General features: G+C 40.6%; 1 protein-coding gene across 2 annotated transcripts; it reads right to left on the bottom strand.

The window, feature by feature from the left end:
• Nucleotides 1-22: 22 nt before the first annotated feature.
• Nucleotides 23-20,347, bottom strand: LOC101487139 (cdc42-interacting protein 4 homolog). Of its 2 annotated transcripts, XM_023154208.3 has the most exons (15): nt 20,055-20,347; nt 13,798-13,913; nt 13,624-13,677; nt 12,606-12,753; nt 12,379-12,441; nt 12,058-12,162; nt 11,654-11,782; nt 11,329-11,475; nt 10,539-10,700; nt 9,164-9,187; nt 3,631-3,740; nt 3,030-3,162; nt 2,867-2,934; nt 2,234-2,355; nt 23-2,145 (listed from the first exon to the last, which is right to left on the bottom strand). In XM_023154208.3, exons 1-15 carry the CDS (start codon nt 20,076-20,078, stop codon nt 2,000-2,002), a joined length of 1,551 nt encoding a protein of 516 aa, XP_023009976.1. In that variant the 5' UTR covers nt 20,079-20,347; the 3' UTR covers nt 23-1,999. The 2 variants fall into 2 exon arrangements, with proteins under 2 accessions (XP_023009976.1, XP_004569148.1); XM_004569091.6 differs by lacking the exon at nt 9,164-9,187 and having other exon boundaries at nt 20,055-20,344.
• Between the last annotated feature and the right edge of the window lie 186 nt (nt 20,348-20,533).

The raw sequence follows: 20,533 nt of genomic DNA, 5'->3' as shown, positions 1-20,533 counted from the left end.
CACTGCAATAAAACGAGACAAATGTTTTTCCTTTTTTATGATACAAGTAAATACAAACATTTTCTTTTAAAAAATGACAATGATTCCTTTTGAATGTTGAGAAAACATTTACTCGTGCGGGTCAGAGTGCTGGAGAAGACGTGCGTAAACCTTATGTGGCTCATCTTTAAACGTTTCAGATTTGATCTTAGAAATATTTGATAGCTGTTGGGAGGGATTCCAGTGAGGAGGTGAATCATAAAACTCATTTCCTTTCCACTGATGCCGTGATTCTTCATAATATTGGCTGAACGGGGCCATCGGCATTTCAAGTTTAAAGAAAAAAAGAAAAGGAAAGAGTTTTGCTTTTTAAAGGACCTCATTTTAGACAATCTGACCAGGCAAACATTCAGGAAACATGCAGTTTAAACAATTTGAGAATATGAGAAACAGAAAGCAAACAGCTGACCATGAGAGCTGTAACCCTTCCAGCGTGAGTCCGACCACCGCCAAAAACTGCCTGTAGACCACATTTGTATTAACAGATATGATAAAGCCAGTGAAGCTGCACCCTCAAACACAAGCAATTCACAGGGATCAAAAATTAATAAACTCTGCATTTTTTTTTCACAACTTTGATCTTTCATTGCCAGCACTTTTCCTTTCGCTTCGGACAAACCTTTAATTCACAAAAAGCACCGCAAAGCAAGTTCCCTTCCAACCCTCTGTCACAGAGAAACTACAATGTCTGGTGTGAAGACAAAGGATAGGTTCACATGGTTTAAAAAGTCTGTCTTCACAGTACTCAGATCCTGCATAAGCCCCCTTTCAGCCACCTTCCTTTATTCTGACAGCTTCATGGACACTTCTGTAAACGTCACTATGTTAGAATGTGTAACATCACTTTTTACGCGACACGAGCCTGAACGCATGCCACGGGTTAACCGAGGAGCGTGCGCCGGATTAGACCGCGCACAGGCTCTTTGTGAGTTGCTTGACTCACCAGAAAATGCCCCAGACAGCAACAACCATTGTGCTTTCGTTATCTGGCCAAGTCAGTTATTAATTTCCAATAAGATTAAGACAGACCTCTGCAGTTTCCCCATTCCCAATCTAGAAGAGAAATCTCGCTCGCTGTCAGGGCCTGCGTGTGACGGGCAAGCTACAGGTCTCTGAGAGGCACCGTGCAGACAGAGACGCTGTGCTCTGCATGACAATCGCTGCGAGATCTAAATGTTCAAAAGTATAGTTACACTTCCATAGCGTGACTGTCTCCATCATTGTCGCGGCATGTCTGAATCAGGTCAGGAGGAGTCAGCAACAAAGTGAAAGTGTTTGAATAACCGGTTGGTGAAGCCATGGAGAAAAATGACTAATCTTCACATGGAGCCCGAGTTCTGTTCCAAACAGACCATAAACACACGTAAACCTATCCTTTCCTCTCACCGTCTACTGGGAGGGTCATTGTGCACTCCCTACTGAGTAGTGGTTTTCAGTTAAAATAATTAAACATCACATTTCTAAATAATAATAATAACAATAATAATAAAAAACCCTCACATTATCCTCTCACATGAAGGAATTGGGTAAATAGTTGGTGTTAAAACAAGAAAAGGTTCAGCAGGTTAATTCAAATCATTAGTGGGAAAGTCAAGTGGATGGATACAAACATTGCCATAAACATATCAAAGTATGTTACAGGAGTGGTCACTTCACACGTGACAAAATGTTCAGGCATACATTCAAAAGTTTTGGGGTTTTTTGTTTTAAAAGAGCTGAGATCTATAAAAGTCAAAGTGTCGTCCGTCTGCGTTTAGAGGCAACGTCTGCCACGGCGAGCAGAGATGGAGTGTATGATATTGCGATCAGCCTCGATAACAAGCTTTATAATCACTCACTTTCATCTCTCCATACACATCACTAGCTGAGATAAAAGATGTAGAGAGCAGCTCCAATTATCTGGAATGACTTTGTGTTCACCTTTGGCTGTTAACTTCCATCACAAGCTCTGTGATGGAAGTTAGGATGCGAGTTTGACATAGGATGAAGGTATATAGCCCTCGTCTCCACTGGCTCTAAGGACTCTCATCCATCCGTCGCCTTTATCCTCTTCCATTATGCTCAATAGCTCTCCCTCTTTAATGGAAACGGTGCCCTCGCTGTTGCCTGCACATAAACACCCAAGTAAGAGATGTATAATAGGCTAAATGGAGACCTATTTATTAACAAGTTTCATGTCAGTCATAAAATTCACCTTCAAAGCTGTACAGAGCCGTGCACTGGCCAATAGGACTTTCTATTTCATCAAACTCTTCATCGAACTCTGCGTAGATGTTCGCATCAGGATCATGTGTTACCCTGCTGGACATGCTCGTCCTCAGATGGAAAAAAAAAAGATTACTCATTCTGTTTCACTTTAAATGTTCACACGCTAAGGTAACTGGTATCAGTGTCTAAAAGGCAGACATCAAGCTACAGCCAGCAGTCAGTTGACTCAGGACACAAGGCACCCCTGATTCAGACAACTGTCATGTGATGGCCATGTGACTTTTTAAAATTACATCAAGCAATAGCTCCTAAGGAGGTGCCTTGCTTTTTTGAGAGGGGAAAAAAGTCACATAAACGTCAGACCACCACAGCCAAGTTTAAAATGTGAACATCTTCAGTGGCCCAGCCAAACTTTTTTGTCACAAATCTGATCACCGAACTAGAAAATTATGATTTTCTATAAGCATAAATATGTGATTTCAGTTTTAAACGTGTTTTGGACAGTTTCTTCTCTTTTTATGACAGGTGGTCTACATTTCTTTAGTACTGTGCTATTTACATCAAGCTAAGCTAAGCTAAGCAAACTGGAAGTCTCCTCGTACGTTTCCTTTAAACTTACCCATACTCTGTGTTGTTGTTGACAGGAAATGGAGATTCCTCTCCTCCCAGAGCTTCTGAGAGCCACGTCTGTCAAGAACATGAAGATTTGAAATGTTTATGAAAATTGCCCCAAAATACAGTACGGTATTAGCTTGCGTGTGCATATGTATGTGCGCGATAACCTCGTATTTGGCGAGCTCTCCCCTCAGGCGGCCCATGTCCTTGGTCATTTCCAGGATCCGAGGTTCCAGACTGGAGGGGTCTCCCATCTGTGGATTCTGCTCATACACACCCTTCATCTTCTCCAGGGCTTCACTGACAAAAGTGATGAAACAAGAAGAGAGAGGTGTTAATGTTTGGGGAATGTGATGTTTAAGGAAGTCTTTTTGAGAACACTTGTTGAGCTGCTGTTTTAAATCACTGCAAAGCTGTTGAATGGGGTCGGGGTCAGAGCTTGGTGAAGTTATTTTGTTATCTATTAATGGAGCTGACATGAGCTCTAGGTACTATTACGTTCAAACAGAAAATAACCTTTTTAAGCTTCCACAAAGTTAGAAGTACACATTTATTTAAGATATGAAATGATGACTTTGCATTTCTCTCTCTCTTATATATTTGCTGCTGTTTTGGTTTAAACAAGAAGCATGTGTGGGAGATATAGCCTCGGGCAGCCGCGTTTCATTTCAAAGTTAGTTCATGCACAAAGGAGCTCGCACTCGGCTGTCTGTCACAGTCAAAAGCATTTTTCAGAGACGTCTGTCATAGTGTTGCCGACGCTTTCACCTTTGGTCCTGTGCCTTCTGCAGATCTTTGTGGATATCGTCAATCTTCGTCTGCAGCCTCTTCTTCCTCTGCTCCGGAGGAAGGTGAGAGTAATCTTCTGCAGGAGTTTGCTACACAAACACACACACGACACCAACAACAACGGAAACGCACACGCAAACAGTTAAATCTCCTGAGCATCACGTATACAACAATCATATGAATTCTGACCACCGGCTGTCTTCATCTTTCCCACCTCTAGACAGACATCTTCACACACACACACACACACACACAGGTTAATGCAGCAAATGCAGGTTGTTAGTTAAGGAAACAGAAACGAGGGAGAGACATTTATAGTAAAAACCCAGTAAGTAATAATGCATTTACAGTTTATACTGGATGAACAGTTTACAGACAGAACAAGGCCGACTCTCTCTCCTGTGATGGTATACAAGTACGCATTTAAGTAGCAGAAAAGATTCAATTCATTACACATAGTAAATTTTAAAAGACAATATAACAAAGAGGCACAGCAAACAAGTAAAATATGACACACAATGCAAATGCAAACTACAGAATACTGTTTTATATTATACGTTTTTAGGAATGTGCCTAATTGGGAAAAATATGACCCTGTATGATTTATGATACTGGGACTTTCTTGCTGGTTTTGGTTCTTAGTTTACGAACCAAAAAGTGTTTTACACGAAGAGCGAGGACTTCTGTGAAGGTAGCAGGTGTTGTGTTAAGCTACACTGGAAGGTAAAGTGCCAGCACTACTGATTCTACAGTAAGACAATAATAATAATAATAATATTGGCACACCAGTTTAAAAGAAATATGTTTTAAACTACTAAAAAGTAGGAGAAGGAGCGTAGTTAGAAAAGGTAAGGAGCTCCTTATGCCTACATGCACAAGCATTTAACATTAAACAAATGTTAATCTGGACTTTGGACTCAATAATCTAGTCCAATCTATTTTTGGAAACAGCTGGAGCAGCAACAATCAATGTTGGGTCTTTACTGCTTTATGCGCACTCGTTATACATGATAGTTAATAAAAACCACTTTGGCTGTCTTCACTGTTGTTTTTAATATATTTGTGAAGTGAACCTCCAGGTTAAAATGTCATATTTTGTAACTTTTTATTAAGCTTTTTCCTGGATTGGATGGTCAAGCTATAATATACATATACTGTAAATAGTATGTAAAATAAATCTTTAAATTAAATTGATCTGAATTTACTTCAATGTTTCACCTTAAATGTTACATACCTGTATGTCATCACAGAGAGAGAAAATTCAGAGGACGTCCTCAATAGAACAAAAACAAAAACAGTCGATTTTCCCATGAGATAACAGCATTTGATCGGGGGAATTAAAGAGTAACTGCAACCACACTGAGAACCCTGCGTGCACTGCCCACTAGGCCTTTTTCCACACACCACACCCGACTGTGATTACAGGTGTAATGCCATATCACTTATTTCCTTTCAGATCTCTTATCTAGCATAACCCACGCTGGTGCCACCAGTACTAATGCTGATAACAGCGACTGTGTTTCAAAACTTTCCATGTCCAGAAACAGTAAATGGACAGTAAACGCAGCGAGCTGCTGCTCTTGGAGAATCGCCTACAAAAGCTAAATCTCATTTAGGGTGGAGCATCTAGAAATGCACCAGCAGGTGTAGAAGACGACTGGGATCTGCAGGTTACACAGCATTTTCTGGTTTATATAAAATTATGACATGATGTGCTGTTCAAATGTGCATCCGTCAGCGCTGGGTGGAAGCAAATGACACATGAATACATTTACAATATTGGCAATAAAACAGCCATTCCACCATCAGAGGCGTTCTAATAAAACTGAGAAATATTTTATTGAACTGATGAGACGGGAGCCCAGAAACAAGCTTCACTACCAGCCCAACTCCCACAATGCAGCCCGACCTTTACAGAGCTCTTTATTGTGGCAATTAGTTATTTCATCACTTCCTTACTTGCGCTTTCATTTTAAAACAAGTGTGCTTATTAATTATATAATAAGAACGTCTTTATAATAGCGTAAATTAAATGGCATGTGGCTTTAGGAGCGCGGGGAACTGGTGTTGTTTGAAAATTACCCCACAAAGCGAAGCTTCCTTTCCCACGGTCAGTGATAAATGAAAGCTGCACTCGCGCTGTCTCGCCCTCTCTGTACCTGGATACTGCCTGGAGCTACCAAAGGATTCAAAAGACACGTTTCTATTATGCTAACAGCACCTTTCTTCTCTTCTTCAAACAGGCTACATGCTCACACAATTATAAAGGTACGGCCGTTCCAAGCATCTGGACAATGACAACATTTGTAATTTCTCCTCTGCACGCCACCACAGTGGATTTTACAATCAAACAATCAAGATGTGATTGAAGTGCAGGCTTTCAGTTTTAATTCAAAGGGGTTTAACAAATGTATTCTATTAGATGTTTAGAAATTTTAGTCATATAGTGTTTTTCCATGTAGTTATTTTTGCAGTCAATGATTGCCTGGAGTCTGAAACCCTGTTTCCTCCCTTGAGATGCTCTTTAGTGCAGCCACACTCAGTTGCTGTTTGTTTGTGGGTCTCTGTGCATTCAGTTTTGTCTTCCGTAACTCAAATGCGTTCTCTGTTGCTTTGAGATCACGTACCTGACTTGTGTATTTAGAAATATCCAATTTTTTTGTCTTGAGAAATTCTTGGTTTGCTTTTGCAGTGTGTTGTTGGTTATTAGCTATCTGCTCAGTGAACCTGCTGAATCTGAGCAAAGTATGGCTCTGTATACTTCAGAATTCATGCTGCCACTTCTGTCGGCAGGCACAACATCAATAAACACTAGTTTCCCAGTTCCGCTGGCAGCCTTGCATGCCCATACCATAACACTGCCCCCAACATGTTTGAGAGATAATGTGTATGCTTCAGATCATGAGCGATTTCTCTCCGTTAATCTTGGTTTTATCTGTCTAATGATTTTTAAGTTAAATCTTGCCTTTCTGTTGTTGAATGTAACTAGTAGTTTGCGCTATGTTGTAAATGCCCCGTATTTTATTCACGAAGGCGTCTCTTGTTCTTGACTTAGATAAGGCTACTCTGAAGCATATCTAACACATTAGAGAACACCTGGGATTCTGAATGTTCGTGACTTGGTTAGATATTGAGAAGTTATTCTTACCCATTAAAAAAATTATTTAATCATCCATTTCAGTGGTCTTCTGTGGTCTTTCAGGGCTTTATGTGCTGATAGGTTTGTCAGTGATTTTTTTCTGGTCTCTCTGATAGGCTGAAAAAACAAAATAAACCTAATGATGTTCCATCACATCTCTTTTGGTTTTGAACCGAGAGCTCCAGTAAACAACTGAACACAAGTTCAATGTTTGTGATCAACTCAATTTATTTTTAAATCGTAAGATAAAGAGGAAACTGCCCTCCTGTGGCTATGCTTGTCACTCAACAATTGCTTTTGAGCTTTGGGAAAAAAGAAATGTCTGTAATTCGAAAACACTTAATGCCATACTTTTGTTAAAGTAGGGGATTAATTAAGTCTGCATTTCAATCACATCTTGATTTTTTTTTTTTTTATTTAAATCCTCAGCTGCGATGTATCAAGAAAAATGACAACAATTTAGTCACTGTGCAAATAGTTATGGACCTAACTGTAGTTTATATACACATATGACTGGAGGAAATAGTTCCCATCTGTGGAAGGAGCTCTAGTTTACATCTATACTGGTCAAAATATTTAAGGAACACTTTTTAAATGAGAGAAAAGCATCAAGTCATTTAAACTTCTTGGCTAATGACGTGCTCAGTTAACTAGCGGGGGGTGGTGGTGGTGGTGGGGGGGGGGGGGGGGTTTAATCAGTTTCAGCTGTTCTGTTTTTAAAGAAGGTAACAACAGGTGCACTAGAGGGGCAACGATGAGATACTACAAAAACAGGAATTGTTTCACAGGTGGAGGACACTGATATTTTCCCCTCATCTTTTCTGACTGCTTTTTTAACTAGTTTTGCATTTGGCTAAGGTCAGTGTCACTACTGGTACCACGAGGTGATACCTGGACGCTACAGAGGTTGCTCAAGTAGTCTCACGATAGCTCATCGGTATGTGCCATTGCGTGAAGGTTTGCTGTGTTTCCAACCACTGTCTCACAAGCATGAAGGAGATTTCGGCAGACAGGCAGTTACTCTAGGAGAGCTGGACAGGGCTGTAGAAGGTCCTTAACCCATCAGCAGGACCAGTGTCTGCTCCTTTTTGCAAGGAGGAACAGGAGGAGGAGGCCATTGGACTGGAAAGGCCATGACAGTGTTATGCTGCCCATAATATTGTTAAGGATGACCGATTTGGTGGTCTGGACAGGCATATCCATGGAGGGACACAAAGACCCATACAGGCTAAGCAACAACACCCTGACTGCTATTAGATATCCTTGGATCACCTGGCAGACCCTACATCAGTGCAGTGGGTGCTGGGGTCCTCCTGGTGCGAGACCATGCCCGGCTTCATGTGTGAGAGCATGCAGGCAGTTCCTAGAAGTTGAAAGACTTCATACCATTAACTGACTTCCAAGCTCACCTGACCTAAATCCAACAGAACTGGGACATTATGTTTCAGTCCATCCAGTGGTGCTGGGTTGCATCTCAGACTGTCCAGGAGCTCAGCGATGCCTTGGACCAGATCGTGGAGGAGATCCCCCAGGTAATAACCCATCATTAGGATGTTGTCAGGCATACAAACGAACTACTGAGTGCCATTCTGAGCTCTTGCAATTAAATGAAATTGCAATTAAAATGGACTCGCCTGCCACCTCATTTTTTCAGCCCACTGTAGATTGATAATTTTTTATTTCCATCACACAATGTGGCCACCTTTCAGTCCTAACACATTACCTAGTCCATTACAGTATAGATATCCAGTATGACTTTTTCCCCCATTGAGATATGATGTATTTTCAAAGTGTTCCTTAATTATGAGCAGTGTAATGTGTTGCAGCATCCCCCTGCAAGCAGTGACTGGAAGAGTTGGAGGAAGTACAACATCAACCAGCTATCCGGTGACATTTATTTCCTGAATGACATGACTTGGAGCAGATGCCTCCCTGTGTCAGGAATCTAAAGTCAAGCAGAAAGTAAATTCCTTGCTTTGTAGGGGTCAAAGGTACTGAAAGCCAACTGAACTGTAGCTAAGCGCAAGAAAGTGGGGTCAGTCACGAACAGAAGCTGTCAAACGGAAACAGATATGCCCCTCAGCTGCGATGAGCGATCAAAATAGTAAAAACTAAACTTCTTTGCAATTGATTATGTCCTCTTAACAGTTCTCTGTCTCTTTTATTATTGTGGTGGTCTATAGGGGACATTTTTTACTGAGTGGCTACTGGGATAACTTGACAGCAAGGGTGTCTGTGCTTTCTACCCACAAAGGTCAGTGCAGCATTAATTAGTGTGGAGTTACTCCTTATATATCACTTCCCCTTGAAAAGAATCCAGCACCAGATCAAGTTCTACCGGTATACCCTCTATGTAGTGATCATAATTGTTACCATTTGCTTGTGAGCTTGCATTATCTAGACAGAAAGAAACAAAGACTATGAGGCAGGTACACATCAAACACATGGCATGGAACGCACAGATACAATATCAACAAAAGCTTGTGTACATGAAACAGATTAGGACAGCAAAACAAGGGCGTGAACACGACAGCAAGCGAGGGGATGGAGGTCAGACGTGAACCAAGACGGGGGCGTCACTCACCAAGCAACATTTGTTTAATGTCTTTAAGGTGGAAATCCTGAGTTTGACAGAGGCTGAGGGTTGGGGTGGAATAAAGAAGGAGGGGAAGATGGAGAACAGAACAAGACAAGGTGGAGGAGCAAGGGAGCAGAGAATAGGAGGGATAAAATAACAATGGTAATGAGAAAAGAAGAAAGGGGAGAGAGCGGGTGAAAGAGGTGCACAGCTTGAAATAATGTGTGTAAAGAGGGACAGTGAGAAATATGTTTGGGGCATGTCTGTGCAGCAGCCTGGAATCAGAATCGGCCCCCTAGGCAATGGGGTAGTGGGGTACGACATGAGTGGAATGTGAGCTGAGTCTGATGTATGCGTGTGTGCGTTTGTTCGAAACTGCTGTTATAAGACTATGACAGGACCGTATTTGCAATTCTTGATAAGGTTGACAGGAGCCAGAGTCCCACACTGCATCGAGCACCTGCAGGTTTTCTGTTTCTAGAGTTTGGAGATTAACTCTGTAAAAGTGTTGAGAGACTGACTAACACTGTATTGTAAATGGACTTTGAATGGGACCTGCTGATGAAAAGAAAATACAGAATGAAGCTCTTCCTGCAGTCTGCTGGATAATAGACCTTTTTCATAACTTGACACGTCACAGCAGGGAAAACACAGATGCCTTAATGATGGCTGCATTCCACTTAAGGGAGGTCCTGCTTTTGTTCCATGCAGTGGCTTAATGGGACACTGAAAGGAAATGGGCTGTGCTTTCTGTATTACAGTATAAAAGGTCATAAAGGTCTGTAGAGAAAAAAAGGTCTTTCATCACAATTTCAGAGACTTGCAACACAAAAACAAACTGCCTGTCAGGTTAAAATTCTCTCTATAATACTAACAACAAGGTTTATGTTACATCCTGATGAGATTTGTAATTTCAAGCTCCATATTTAAATAACTCAAGGCAAAAGAAAAAGAGTGTCTTTGTAAGTTGATTAGCATGCCCAATCGTGAAATCAACTCTGTGTCTTCATTTCAAAATAATGTAAAAACATGTACTATTTTAGGAAAGACTAACAAAACTAACTAAGTTAGCTACACATCTTTTTAAAAATGTTGGGATCATCTTAGCCCAGATTAGAAATGATATTCAGGTTTTTACATGCAGAAGAGAAGAGTGCGGTACAAGTTCACCTTGTGTTTCTTGCTGAACGGCCAGATCAGGCCGCGCACTTTTGGCGGGTTGAGGCTGGACTCTGAGGTTGCCGATTTAATGCCCTGGGAGTAGTCTTCAAAGTCCACATCTGCAGGTGGCTCGAAACCAGATTTGTGCTGCTCGATGACCAGAATAGAGTCCTCCAGAGAACAAAACAAAGAAATAGACTCAGTCACATCAAAGCAACAAACGGAGACCTTAAAAGGGTTGGCAGTGACACTGGATTTTTAAGTGCAGCAATTAGAGGCGTTTAATCTTTTTATTTAATTATTTATTTTATTTTACAAATTTTACAGCTAAAAAGCAACATCAAAGTCAAAAACCACCATTCCTTCCACTAGATGCTGTCTACATACGCTGGTCAGAAGTAAATGCATTTAGGTACATTTTTACCCCTCTGTAAAAACAGTGAAGAGGTGAATTTCTGTATAAGTGACTCATTTCCAATTTGTAGCCTGAGAGTTTTTTTTTTTTTTTTCACTTAACGTTTTACATGACAGATCTGGATTTTCCAGACGTTAAGAGAAATTCTGTAGCTTAATAATTAGCCGTTATCTGTGTGACAGTCAGACAGTATAAAAGATGGCTGCAGCCTTGATGTCATGACCCCAAACACACTCAGTGGCTAATGGCTTGCGATTGGCCAATCCACTAACCAATATCGAAAATGTTAACAGTGACATCTCCAAGTTTTGCTTAAAGTTGTGTTTTCGTGGAGATGACTCTAAACCTGACAGAAAAAAAATATGACAAACATTTCACACTTGCCTGTTTCTCATTAACTTTTGTCCCAGCAGCAGAAATTCCTTCTAGACACTTCGAGATGATGGGCAGCACCTTCTTCTCAATATCTGAAAACTTGCAGTAGCCATCCGCAAGGCTCCGGATCCTCCGCTCATCCATGCCTTGCAATTTCTGTTCACAGCACAAATTAAAGGGCCTCCTTTCACAATCAGACTTGCTGATTTCTACAATGGCCACTCATCAATGTATGAACTCACTGAATTGTTTTGTTTATATTGACATATGTCATATTAGCTTTGTCCACTTGTGCTACATCATCACAGTGTTTTTATGAATACGTTTGCCTTACATTGAGGAGCTGCGGTATGTCGGTGTAATAGTGGTTGTTCTGTTCCTTGTTGTATTTCTGGAGTTCTGCTGCATAGTCGTTCCTGCACTCCTCTGCCGTGTGAGTGCGAGCATGGGCATGCTGCTTGGCCTTTCAGAGTGAAGGGCAGATGGAACAACAGAAACAAGAGATGGGAGGATAAAAGGGTTCAGCAAGAAAAAGAAATGAAGAGAGACAAAACAAAATGCAAAGTGGAATGCAGGAATAGATGCACGGAGGTGATGGGAGGATACACAAGGAGGTGAGCGGGAGACAGAAAGTAAAAGTTCATGGAGGGAAAATATCACAAAATCCAAAAGTGGTAAAAACAAACTAAAAACGAAACACTGCTCAAGTAAAGCTAGCGCGTGCATGTGTGTGTTTACTTTTTCGACATCGACTTTGGTGGCATAGACCTCGCACTCCGCTTTCTCTGCTTGTTGTGAGGCTTTTTCCGCCTCCGCCCACTCCTTGGCATAGCGCTTCTTCGTCTGTAGGCATAAACACACACATATTAAACTTAAACACAAACTTTATTTTTAATAATTTCAGCCCTAGTAGTATTAACAATTTAAAAATGATGTCATTGAGATATTGCTGTAACATCTGTAGAATAAGAATTACTACCAAGAATATCTTCATCTTGAGGTACCACTTGAGTGATCTGCTCAGTAACAAACTAAAACCGCGAACAACACAAGACTCACATTTTCTAGGTGCTTAAAGCTGCTCTCTAAATTCTGCTGGGCCTTCTTGACATCAGCCAGGTGCTGAGGAAGGAAGAGGATGCAATAAATGTCAGGCGGTTCAAGATGATGACGGCAAAGTGTGCAAATCAGTCTTTAACCTGCCAAACTTTCCCGTCAGTTCTTCCTTTCTTTTTCTCCCCCTCCCTCCCTATCTCCCTCTCACACTCGCTTCCTCCTTCTCTCACCGTTTTCCGTTCTTGTTTAAAATCCTGAAGCTTCTTCAAGAGATCAACACAGATGCCAGTTATCAAGTTTTCAGCAATGAGCTCACGTTGCCCGGCGTAATCGTTGAGCTCGTTGAGGATCTCCTGGAATGAAGCATGGTTGCTGAACCTGCGAGAAGATGGCAAAGGGATAAAGTGTTGGCTCCAAAGGTCAAGATTTAACGTACTATTTGGTAAAAAAAACAAAACAAACCCTACTCTGAACAGCAGTTGTAAAAAAAAAAAGTAATAAACAAACTATTAAAAAATGGACATAGTGATCATAGCATCACATGTCACATACTGGTTACTGAAGTCCTGTTGGAGTGTTTTTGCATTGCCGTCTGTGTGTTTTTAAACCAGACGTGGCGAGCAGCACGTCTGACTGAGAAACTGAGTTGCGCTACATGCTAATGAGTGAGGTTATAATGGACATCATAGTTTCAGGTATAAGGCACTTCTTCATTTGCTTTGTTTTTCAGACTCAGAATGATATAGTTTCGTATATGGTTTGCATATTCTCTATGTTTGACATGCAGCCTTTATTACTTCAAGCTAACTACCATGCTACCAAGCTATAGCTATCTACTGATTAGCATAGTTTTGGACCATCTGTTCAAAATCTTTTAAGCCTCCAAACCACAGTTAGCACAATTTTTAGTATCATATATAATTATGTGCCATGCTACTCCACTAGCTCAAGCTTTTTATCCGAATGTGTGAATGCAAAGAAGAAAAAAAGATGCTAAACGTGAAACTTGAAAATGTTAGCCCACATGATCACAGCATTCTCTTACATACAATCTTCAGTCATTTCTGCAAAAACTTTGCACCATTTGCAACTTATCTGCAGTCATTAAAGTATATAGTTAAAGGTTATATCAGAAAAACCTCAAAAACCAAGAAAATGTTATATACAAATAAAAAAATAAGAGCTGAAATGGAGAAATGTAACAATGCAACTCAAACTGGAGCTGGAAACGAGTTTTTGTTTTCTTACTTGCAGTCTTGATCTTCCCTGTTTCCTCGTTTGGCATATTTCTTTGTGAGATTTCTGTTGGAAAAGTGTAAAAACATCCACTTGACTAGCATGCATAGGGTAAGAGCACACACAAAAAATAAATTCAAGATCCCATTTCATATAAAAATGAATAAACATTCAGAAGGACCACACCTGAGCTGCTTGGCGTAATTTTGTTCTATCTCCGACCGCTCCTTCACAAATTTGATGTAGCGGTCCAGCAGGTCAAGGCCCGACTGTGTATGCTTGTCGATGACATCATACTGATCCTGAAAGAAGAACAGCACAGAGAAACATGTTTTATATCAAAATATCACCTTTGGTTTCTGGACAATTTCAATGGAAACTTCTCCTTCCATTGAAATTGTCCTTCCTTCCTCATCCTGTTACTTCCCTAACTATACAAATGCCATAGCATGTCAGTAGGTCAGATTGCCTTTTAAAACTCTGTAAGCTGACCATGCACAAGCAAAAACACGGCTTCAGCAAACTATGACACAGGACTTAAAAGAGTTTTTCACCAACAGCCACTCTGATAAAGCAAACATCCACAGCGCCGTGTGCTGCAGGGCTGCAAAAAATTATTGTTTTTATCATTGCTGCTGAGTATTTTCTCAGTGAGACGACTTGCTCTTGAAAATGTCAGGAAATACTTTTAAATGCCCACGAGAATTTTCCGAAGCCATAACAGATGTTATGAAATTGTTTCTTTTGTCTGACACAAGGTCACGAAAGCCCAGAATACACAGTTTGCAATCACAAAAGGAAGCAAAAGTTCTCACAGCGCAGACATTGGAGAATATTTGGCCTTTTTGCTTGACTTACACAATTAGTTCACAAAATGAGACTCATTGCTCAACCCGGGATGTATTTCACAAGGCGCATATTCTGCATTTAATTTAGGGTTGCAGTTAACTTAATATTCTCATTATTGATTGTTCTTCTTAATTTTTCTTCTTCTATCAAGCTAATATTAGGTCTTTTTCTCAATGTAAGTTGGGCTGTAAGTTCCCACAGTCCAACATGCCTTCATGTAACTCATTTTTTGCCCATTAAAATTTTTAAAAACAACAAAATTATTTCCTTCATAAAACAATAAGCAGAAAACATTCACTTGTGCCATTTTGCATTAAAAAAATAATTAAAACAACAAAAATTGATCCCTTATTAAGACGAACACTGATTAATTTCCTGTGGCTCAGCTAATCGTTTGAGCTTTAATTAAATTGCCTTTCGCAACTCATTTAATCAGGCTGTCGATCTGCCACAAATAGAAAATGGAGGCCTAAGAATAACTCACTGCACACGGATACACACAAGTATGAAGGTGTAGTAGAGAATAAAAGCGCTCCAACAGTACTCTCCTGTCAGCATTCCTCCCTCGCTTTAGACACATCTGTGCAAATCAATCCACACACACACAAAAACCTGTTGGACCGGTAAGGGAGCCCTGCTGGCTTTTATTTACACTGTTTAATGACATACAGTGAGAAGCACCTCGGAGGAGAAAACAATCTGATTACATGGAAACATGAGAGTCTGGGACACGTAATAAAGCCCCACGGGTGGGTCCCTTGTTGTGTCTCTTGTGAAGCACAAAGGAGGGCTCCACCTTTTTCTTTGTTGTGGTGTGTGTGTGTGGTTAAGTGCATGCGTTGGTGCTGGAGGGCCTTCTGGGACCAGAGACACAGATACAGAGTCCTCAGAGGAGGGGGAATCTAAATGGAGATCACACAGTAACACAGTTTGATATGAGAGGCCATGAAGGAGGCGAACGGGATAAGAAAATAGGAAAGTATGATAAAGCAACATAGTTTATGCCAGGAAGTAAAATGACCGTGGAAATCAGATTGAATTATTTAATGCAGGTTTCGATGCAAGAGATTAAAGAGTGTATGACGAGTTCTTGACACAGATTAATGCGTGCATTTCCCACTTCTGTTGCACTACCTCACTTTTACTGGAATACATGTGCATGCTTGTGTGACAAAAGGAAACTGATTGTAAGACAAAGAGCGTTCAAGAATGAGATAATGATTAGCTCAGCGTGAACCTCCGCCCTGTGACTGACGCTCCCAGGGGCCTATCTAAACCCTGGAACCAGTCTGACTGGTCCTGCCCTCACAGTACTGCCAGCAGCAGCCGTGCTTCCTGACTGCAGCTGATCTGGTGTCAGGTTTTTACCTCATCTACTCATAAAAGCCACCCAACAACATTTACTGTAATAACTACTTGTAAGTCAGCTTCTAAGTTATTAATAGCTTTTGTCAGAGTGGTAATTTACTCAAATGGGTTGTACGACTCGTGTTTAAAGACCACGTCCAGGCAGGTTTACTACGCATTACTATGAATTCTATTACTTACTTTGCAATTTTTTTTTTTTTTAAATCATACAACTTTTGAATGTGAATTTCATGTTAAATTGTCCGTGCAAATAAAGCTAATTATCTAAATGTTATACCCATTTTCAGAAAACTGAATACACTGTCACTGAAATATTAGATACATGTTGAATTTAATTGACATATTGGAGTCAAAGATTTTCAAAGAGGCTCTTTTAGAATTGTTTTTGTTGTTATTTTTACAAAATACGATAAATGTAAATTTAGAATATGGACAGCAAAGAATTAAAGAAAAAGCTGAAAGCTTAGTGGATGTCAATTTTGCCAAAGTGGAAATCTGTCACTTAAAGCATGACTTATAGAAATCACCCTTTAAAGATATGCAGTGTGGGATTCTGTGTATTTACTGGAAAACGTAATGCACAGTTAAATAAGTTAAGTTAAATATTTTAGCAAATTGCAGTCAATGTAACTGAGCATTTGCAGAGGAATCTTTTTCGTTTGTTAAGCCACTTAAATACTGTTCTCTAAATCATTCAAAGATTAAAAAAAAGGCCCCTAACTCAAAAGATGAACCAGTGCTGTGTTTACATATAACAGGCAACTCAACCAAAGAAACCATTTAAAACTTAGACTTTGCTTTGCAACGAATTTGTTCCCATTTCGTTAGTTGAAAGATAACCTACTTTGACAGGTGTAAAATTGGTCAAGCATGTCATGGTTCGGGGCTGCATTTCAGCCAGTGGTGTTGGGCATCTTCCAAAACTCCAAAAGTGATGGAATTATGAACACAAAAAAGTATAGTGAGATTTTGATTGACCATGCAATACCATCTGGAAAGCATCTTATTGCCAAATGCTTAATTTGTCAAATCTCAAACACACGGCCAAGGCACTAAAATCATATCAGGATAGAGAAAACACACAATGAAACACTATCAGTGATGGATTGGCCTCGCCAGAGACCTCAACCAGCAGTGTGGGCTCATCCTGACAGAGAGCAGAATAAAAGAGAGCCAGAATACCAAAGAACAGCTTTGAAAGTCCTTTAAGAAGCCTGGAGAACTATTCCTGAAAACTGCTGAAAGAAATGACAAGAAAGCTGCCTGCAATACCTTCTCTACTACGCCTTCATACTTGTGTGTATCCATTCAGGCGGTGTTAAAAAAAATGTAGTCAAACCACATATTGACTTTCAAGCTTGTTAGAATTGTACAAACTCTGCTTTTGCTTTATATACTGTATTTCCATTCATGTTTGCACATTAATAAATCGCTGCACCCATTTGCAACTTTCATAGTAGAATATAAAGAAATGAGTGGTGTCCTAAAACACTGTACTACACTGCTCTGTGTGCAAAATAGGCGTTACATCAATAAACATGCCGTAATTTCCAGAAATGCATAACATACAATTAATATTTCTTATACAACCACCATTGCTTTACATGCCAATACAACTTGGGATCAAGATAAAGGAGAAATTGGGCACAATGGAGGAAGCAGTGATGTAGCTGATTTATATCTAGGTCCCTGAATTACATATCAGCAGGATGCAGGCAGGTCAACAAAGAGAGACCATTCCACAGCAACATCATTCTTTAAGTTTGATTACCTGCTCTGTGCAAACATGTACAATATTTGTTATCAAAATGACCTAAATGAACGAGTCAGTTTCCACTATTTTCCACAGCTAGCTTGTTTTAGTGTCATCATGTGATCAGGGAGATTTCTTCCAACTGAACTGGCAAAAAGCAAAACGCACGTACACGGACACACAATCATCCTGATTGCGAAGTAGATGGTTTTCAATGTGACAGAGCTGCATGTCCTCAAGCAAGAGTTTAAATCCACATGACCTGAGATGTTTCACTTCTATTAATGGGATAACTCATGCTTTAAATAATCAAAATCTTTGATAGGACAATAGAAATGCTGAACCTTCTGCACAAAGTACGCTGCTTACATCATGCGTTCTTGTTACAAATTGCAAGATTTTTTTTCTTTTTTGAACAACATGCGATTGACTTGGCTCCGCGGTGATTCGACACCTTCTGGATTGCGTCATATTTAATAAGAACTGGTGGTGGTTTTAACTAAGCAGCCAGTAAGTCGGTCATTACAAAGCTATGCCGTGCAACAAAATATTGTCTAAACCCACAGGACTTTATTTTGACATCAAGCACAGAGTCGAACGCTCACCAAAGACAATTAATATGTCTGAGCGTATTTTAGAGGGCATGTGTCTGAAATCAGGCCCAATAAATCTTTTATGATTTAATTTGATGAGATGGTGACGATGCACAACCAAGAAGCCGGAACAGCTGAAGGTTCTTCCAGAATTAAAACAGCACTATTAAATCAGCTGAAAAAGAAATGCATGACGTGTTTCCAGGGTTTGTCTCTCCTCATCCCCAAGATATTCAGTTTACACAAACAGAGAGAGAGCATGTTAACCTAAAACTGGATCAATCCATCTATCTTCTCTTGTTTATCCAAATCAGGGGGAGGGCTTCAACCTCTCCAAGCTATCATAGGGCAAGAGGTGAGGTACACCATGGAAAAGTCCCCAGTCTATTGCAGAGATAACACACAGAGACAGATATCTACTGATGCTCACATTCACACCAAGAGCCAATTTAGAATCACCAGCATGTCTTTGGACTGTGGGAGGAAGCTGGGACACCTGGACAGAAAGCATACTGCTACAGGGAGAGCATGCAAACTCCACCCAGAAAGGCTCAGGACACTTCTTGCTATGAGTCAGCAGTGCTAACCACTGCACTGTGCAGGCTCAATTTCATATTTCAGTACCGCTTATCTCAATTTTAATGCAAAAAAGCTATGGTTTCAAATCCTCGAACGTGAGAATCATACCTGTTTCTATGTTCCATGACAAACCAAATATCTTCTGATTTTGGAAAGAATTCTCAAATGTCACATCATGCTTTTGTCTACAAGACATTTACTCACTAAACTAATAAATAAATAACGCTTTTCTCATCGTTTCAGGTCTAGGCCTCTAACTCTTGCTCCAGTATCAATGAAGCGTCATACACCCAAGTTTATGGTATGCAGCCAAACCCACTGCAAGCAATTGAATGCAGTTGAATGACTTTCAACTCTTTTGGAACAGACACACATTAGATTCAGGCCATCAGCCTCACTAAGTCTAACTCTATCTGTGCAATCATTTCAGATCGCTGTGCCCAAATGTTTTCATTTTCTTTGACCTAAAATACAACAATGTGTAGTCAAAGGCACATGCAGCCACCTTCACTCATCTGATTAACTAGGAACTACTCTGATAATCAATGAACTGTTCAAGAAGCAGAGATGGTGAACGATCTCTATCTGGAGCTTTCCAGATGGGAGGATTTCCTGTCGTTCTGTGACACCGGGCAGGACAGAACTTTGCTTTAGGATTTTGGGGAAGAGGATTTCTGATCTTTAGAGCCAAACGCTGAGAGAGATCTTTATCAGTCAGTGCCTTAGATCTTGTGGCTTGTAGCCACAGTCCCTTAAATGCCCTGTCACCCAACTGAAGGCGCTGGTGTTGGTGTGCCGTGACTGATGAGGGAGCTGACTGTACTGATGATTCAACAACTGAGACACGGGCAAGAGCAAGGAGGTTATACTTTCCTAAACATTGCACTGTTTGTATCTGCAGCCAGGACACTTCCTGTCACAAAGGAAAATTTCAGGTTTGAGCTCATATGAAAGAAGAGGATAAAACAGTGTGTGTGGTGGAGCACACCCTAAGCTCACTGTGTGTACACAAAAGTGCACCAGAAAAGAGTAATAAACCTCTCCTTTCCCCTCTGCTTATGATAAGGTATGCAGCAGGAGTTGCGAAATCCTGTCGCTGCAGGCTTTACAGATAGACTCCTGCTGTTGTCTTGCTTAGCCAAGGCCAGCTACTGAAAAACAACCGTGTGCTACGGTGAATGTCGACGAAAACAATTAAGAGGGCACCGCACTTAAAGAAACAGTGAAAAGGCGGAACGCTGTCCTCTAAGGACTTATCCCAGAAGGCTCCTCCGCTTCTTCTGAGCCAGCTGTCAACTTACCCAGAGCTGTGTTCCCCAGTCCATGTCGCCAAAAAAGTTCAGATGCGAGAAGATTCGCAGAGCAGGACTCTTCGGTGTGTTAAAGCAAAGGCAAAAGGCGATCAGGCAGAGATTGTTTTTTAATTATTAGTATGTTCTTTAAAGTAAAACTCTTCTCGGAACAAAACTTTGAGGCACGAAAGCGGAGATGGTAGAGGAAATGTTTGAAGGAAGTCTACGCCTTCTCCTTGGCACGGACGCGACTGTCCTGTTTCTTCCAGCAGGCAGCGAGCGCAAAAAAAAAGTGTTCCTGAAACAACTCTGGGTCCGAGAGAGGGAGGAGGAGGAGGAAGCGGCCTTTCTGTTTGTTTTATCTTAAAGAAGCAGCTTGAGGTTGTTGTTTTTTTCATAATAAAAGCTGGTGTTGGGCTCCAAACTTTAACCCAATGATGTATCCAGTGCTCGTCAGATAACTCACAACATTACACATAAGATTAAAC

The sequence above is a fragment of the Maylandia zebra genome, linkage group LG6, assembly GCF_041146795.1.
Source record: "Maylandia zebra isolate NMK-2024a linkage group LG6, Mzebra_GT3a, whole genome shotgun sequence".
In the NCBI taxonomy this organism is placed as follows: Eukaryota; Metazoa; Chordata; class Actinopteri; order Cichliformes; family Cichlidae; genus Maylandia; species Maylandia zebra.
This window is presented reverse-complemented; position numbering and strand designations above follow the sequence as displayed.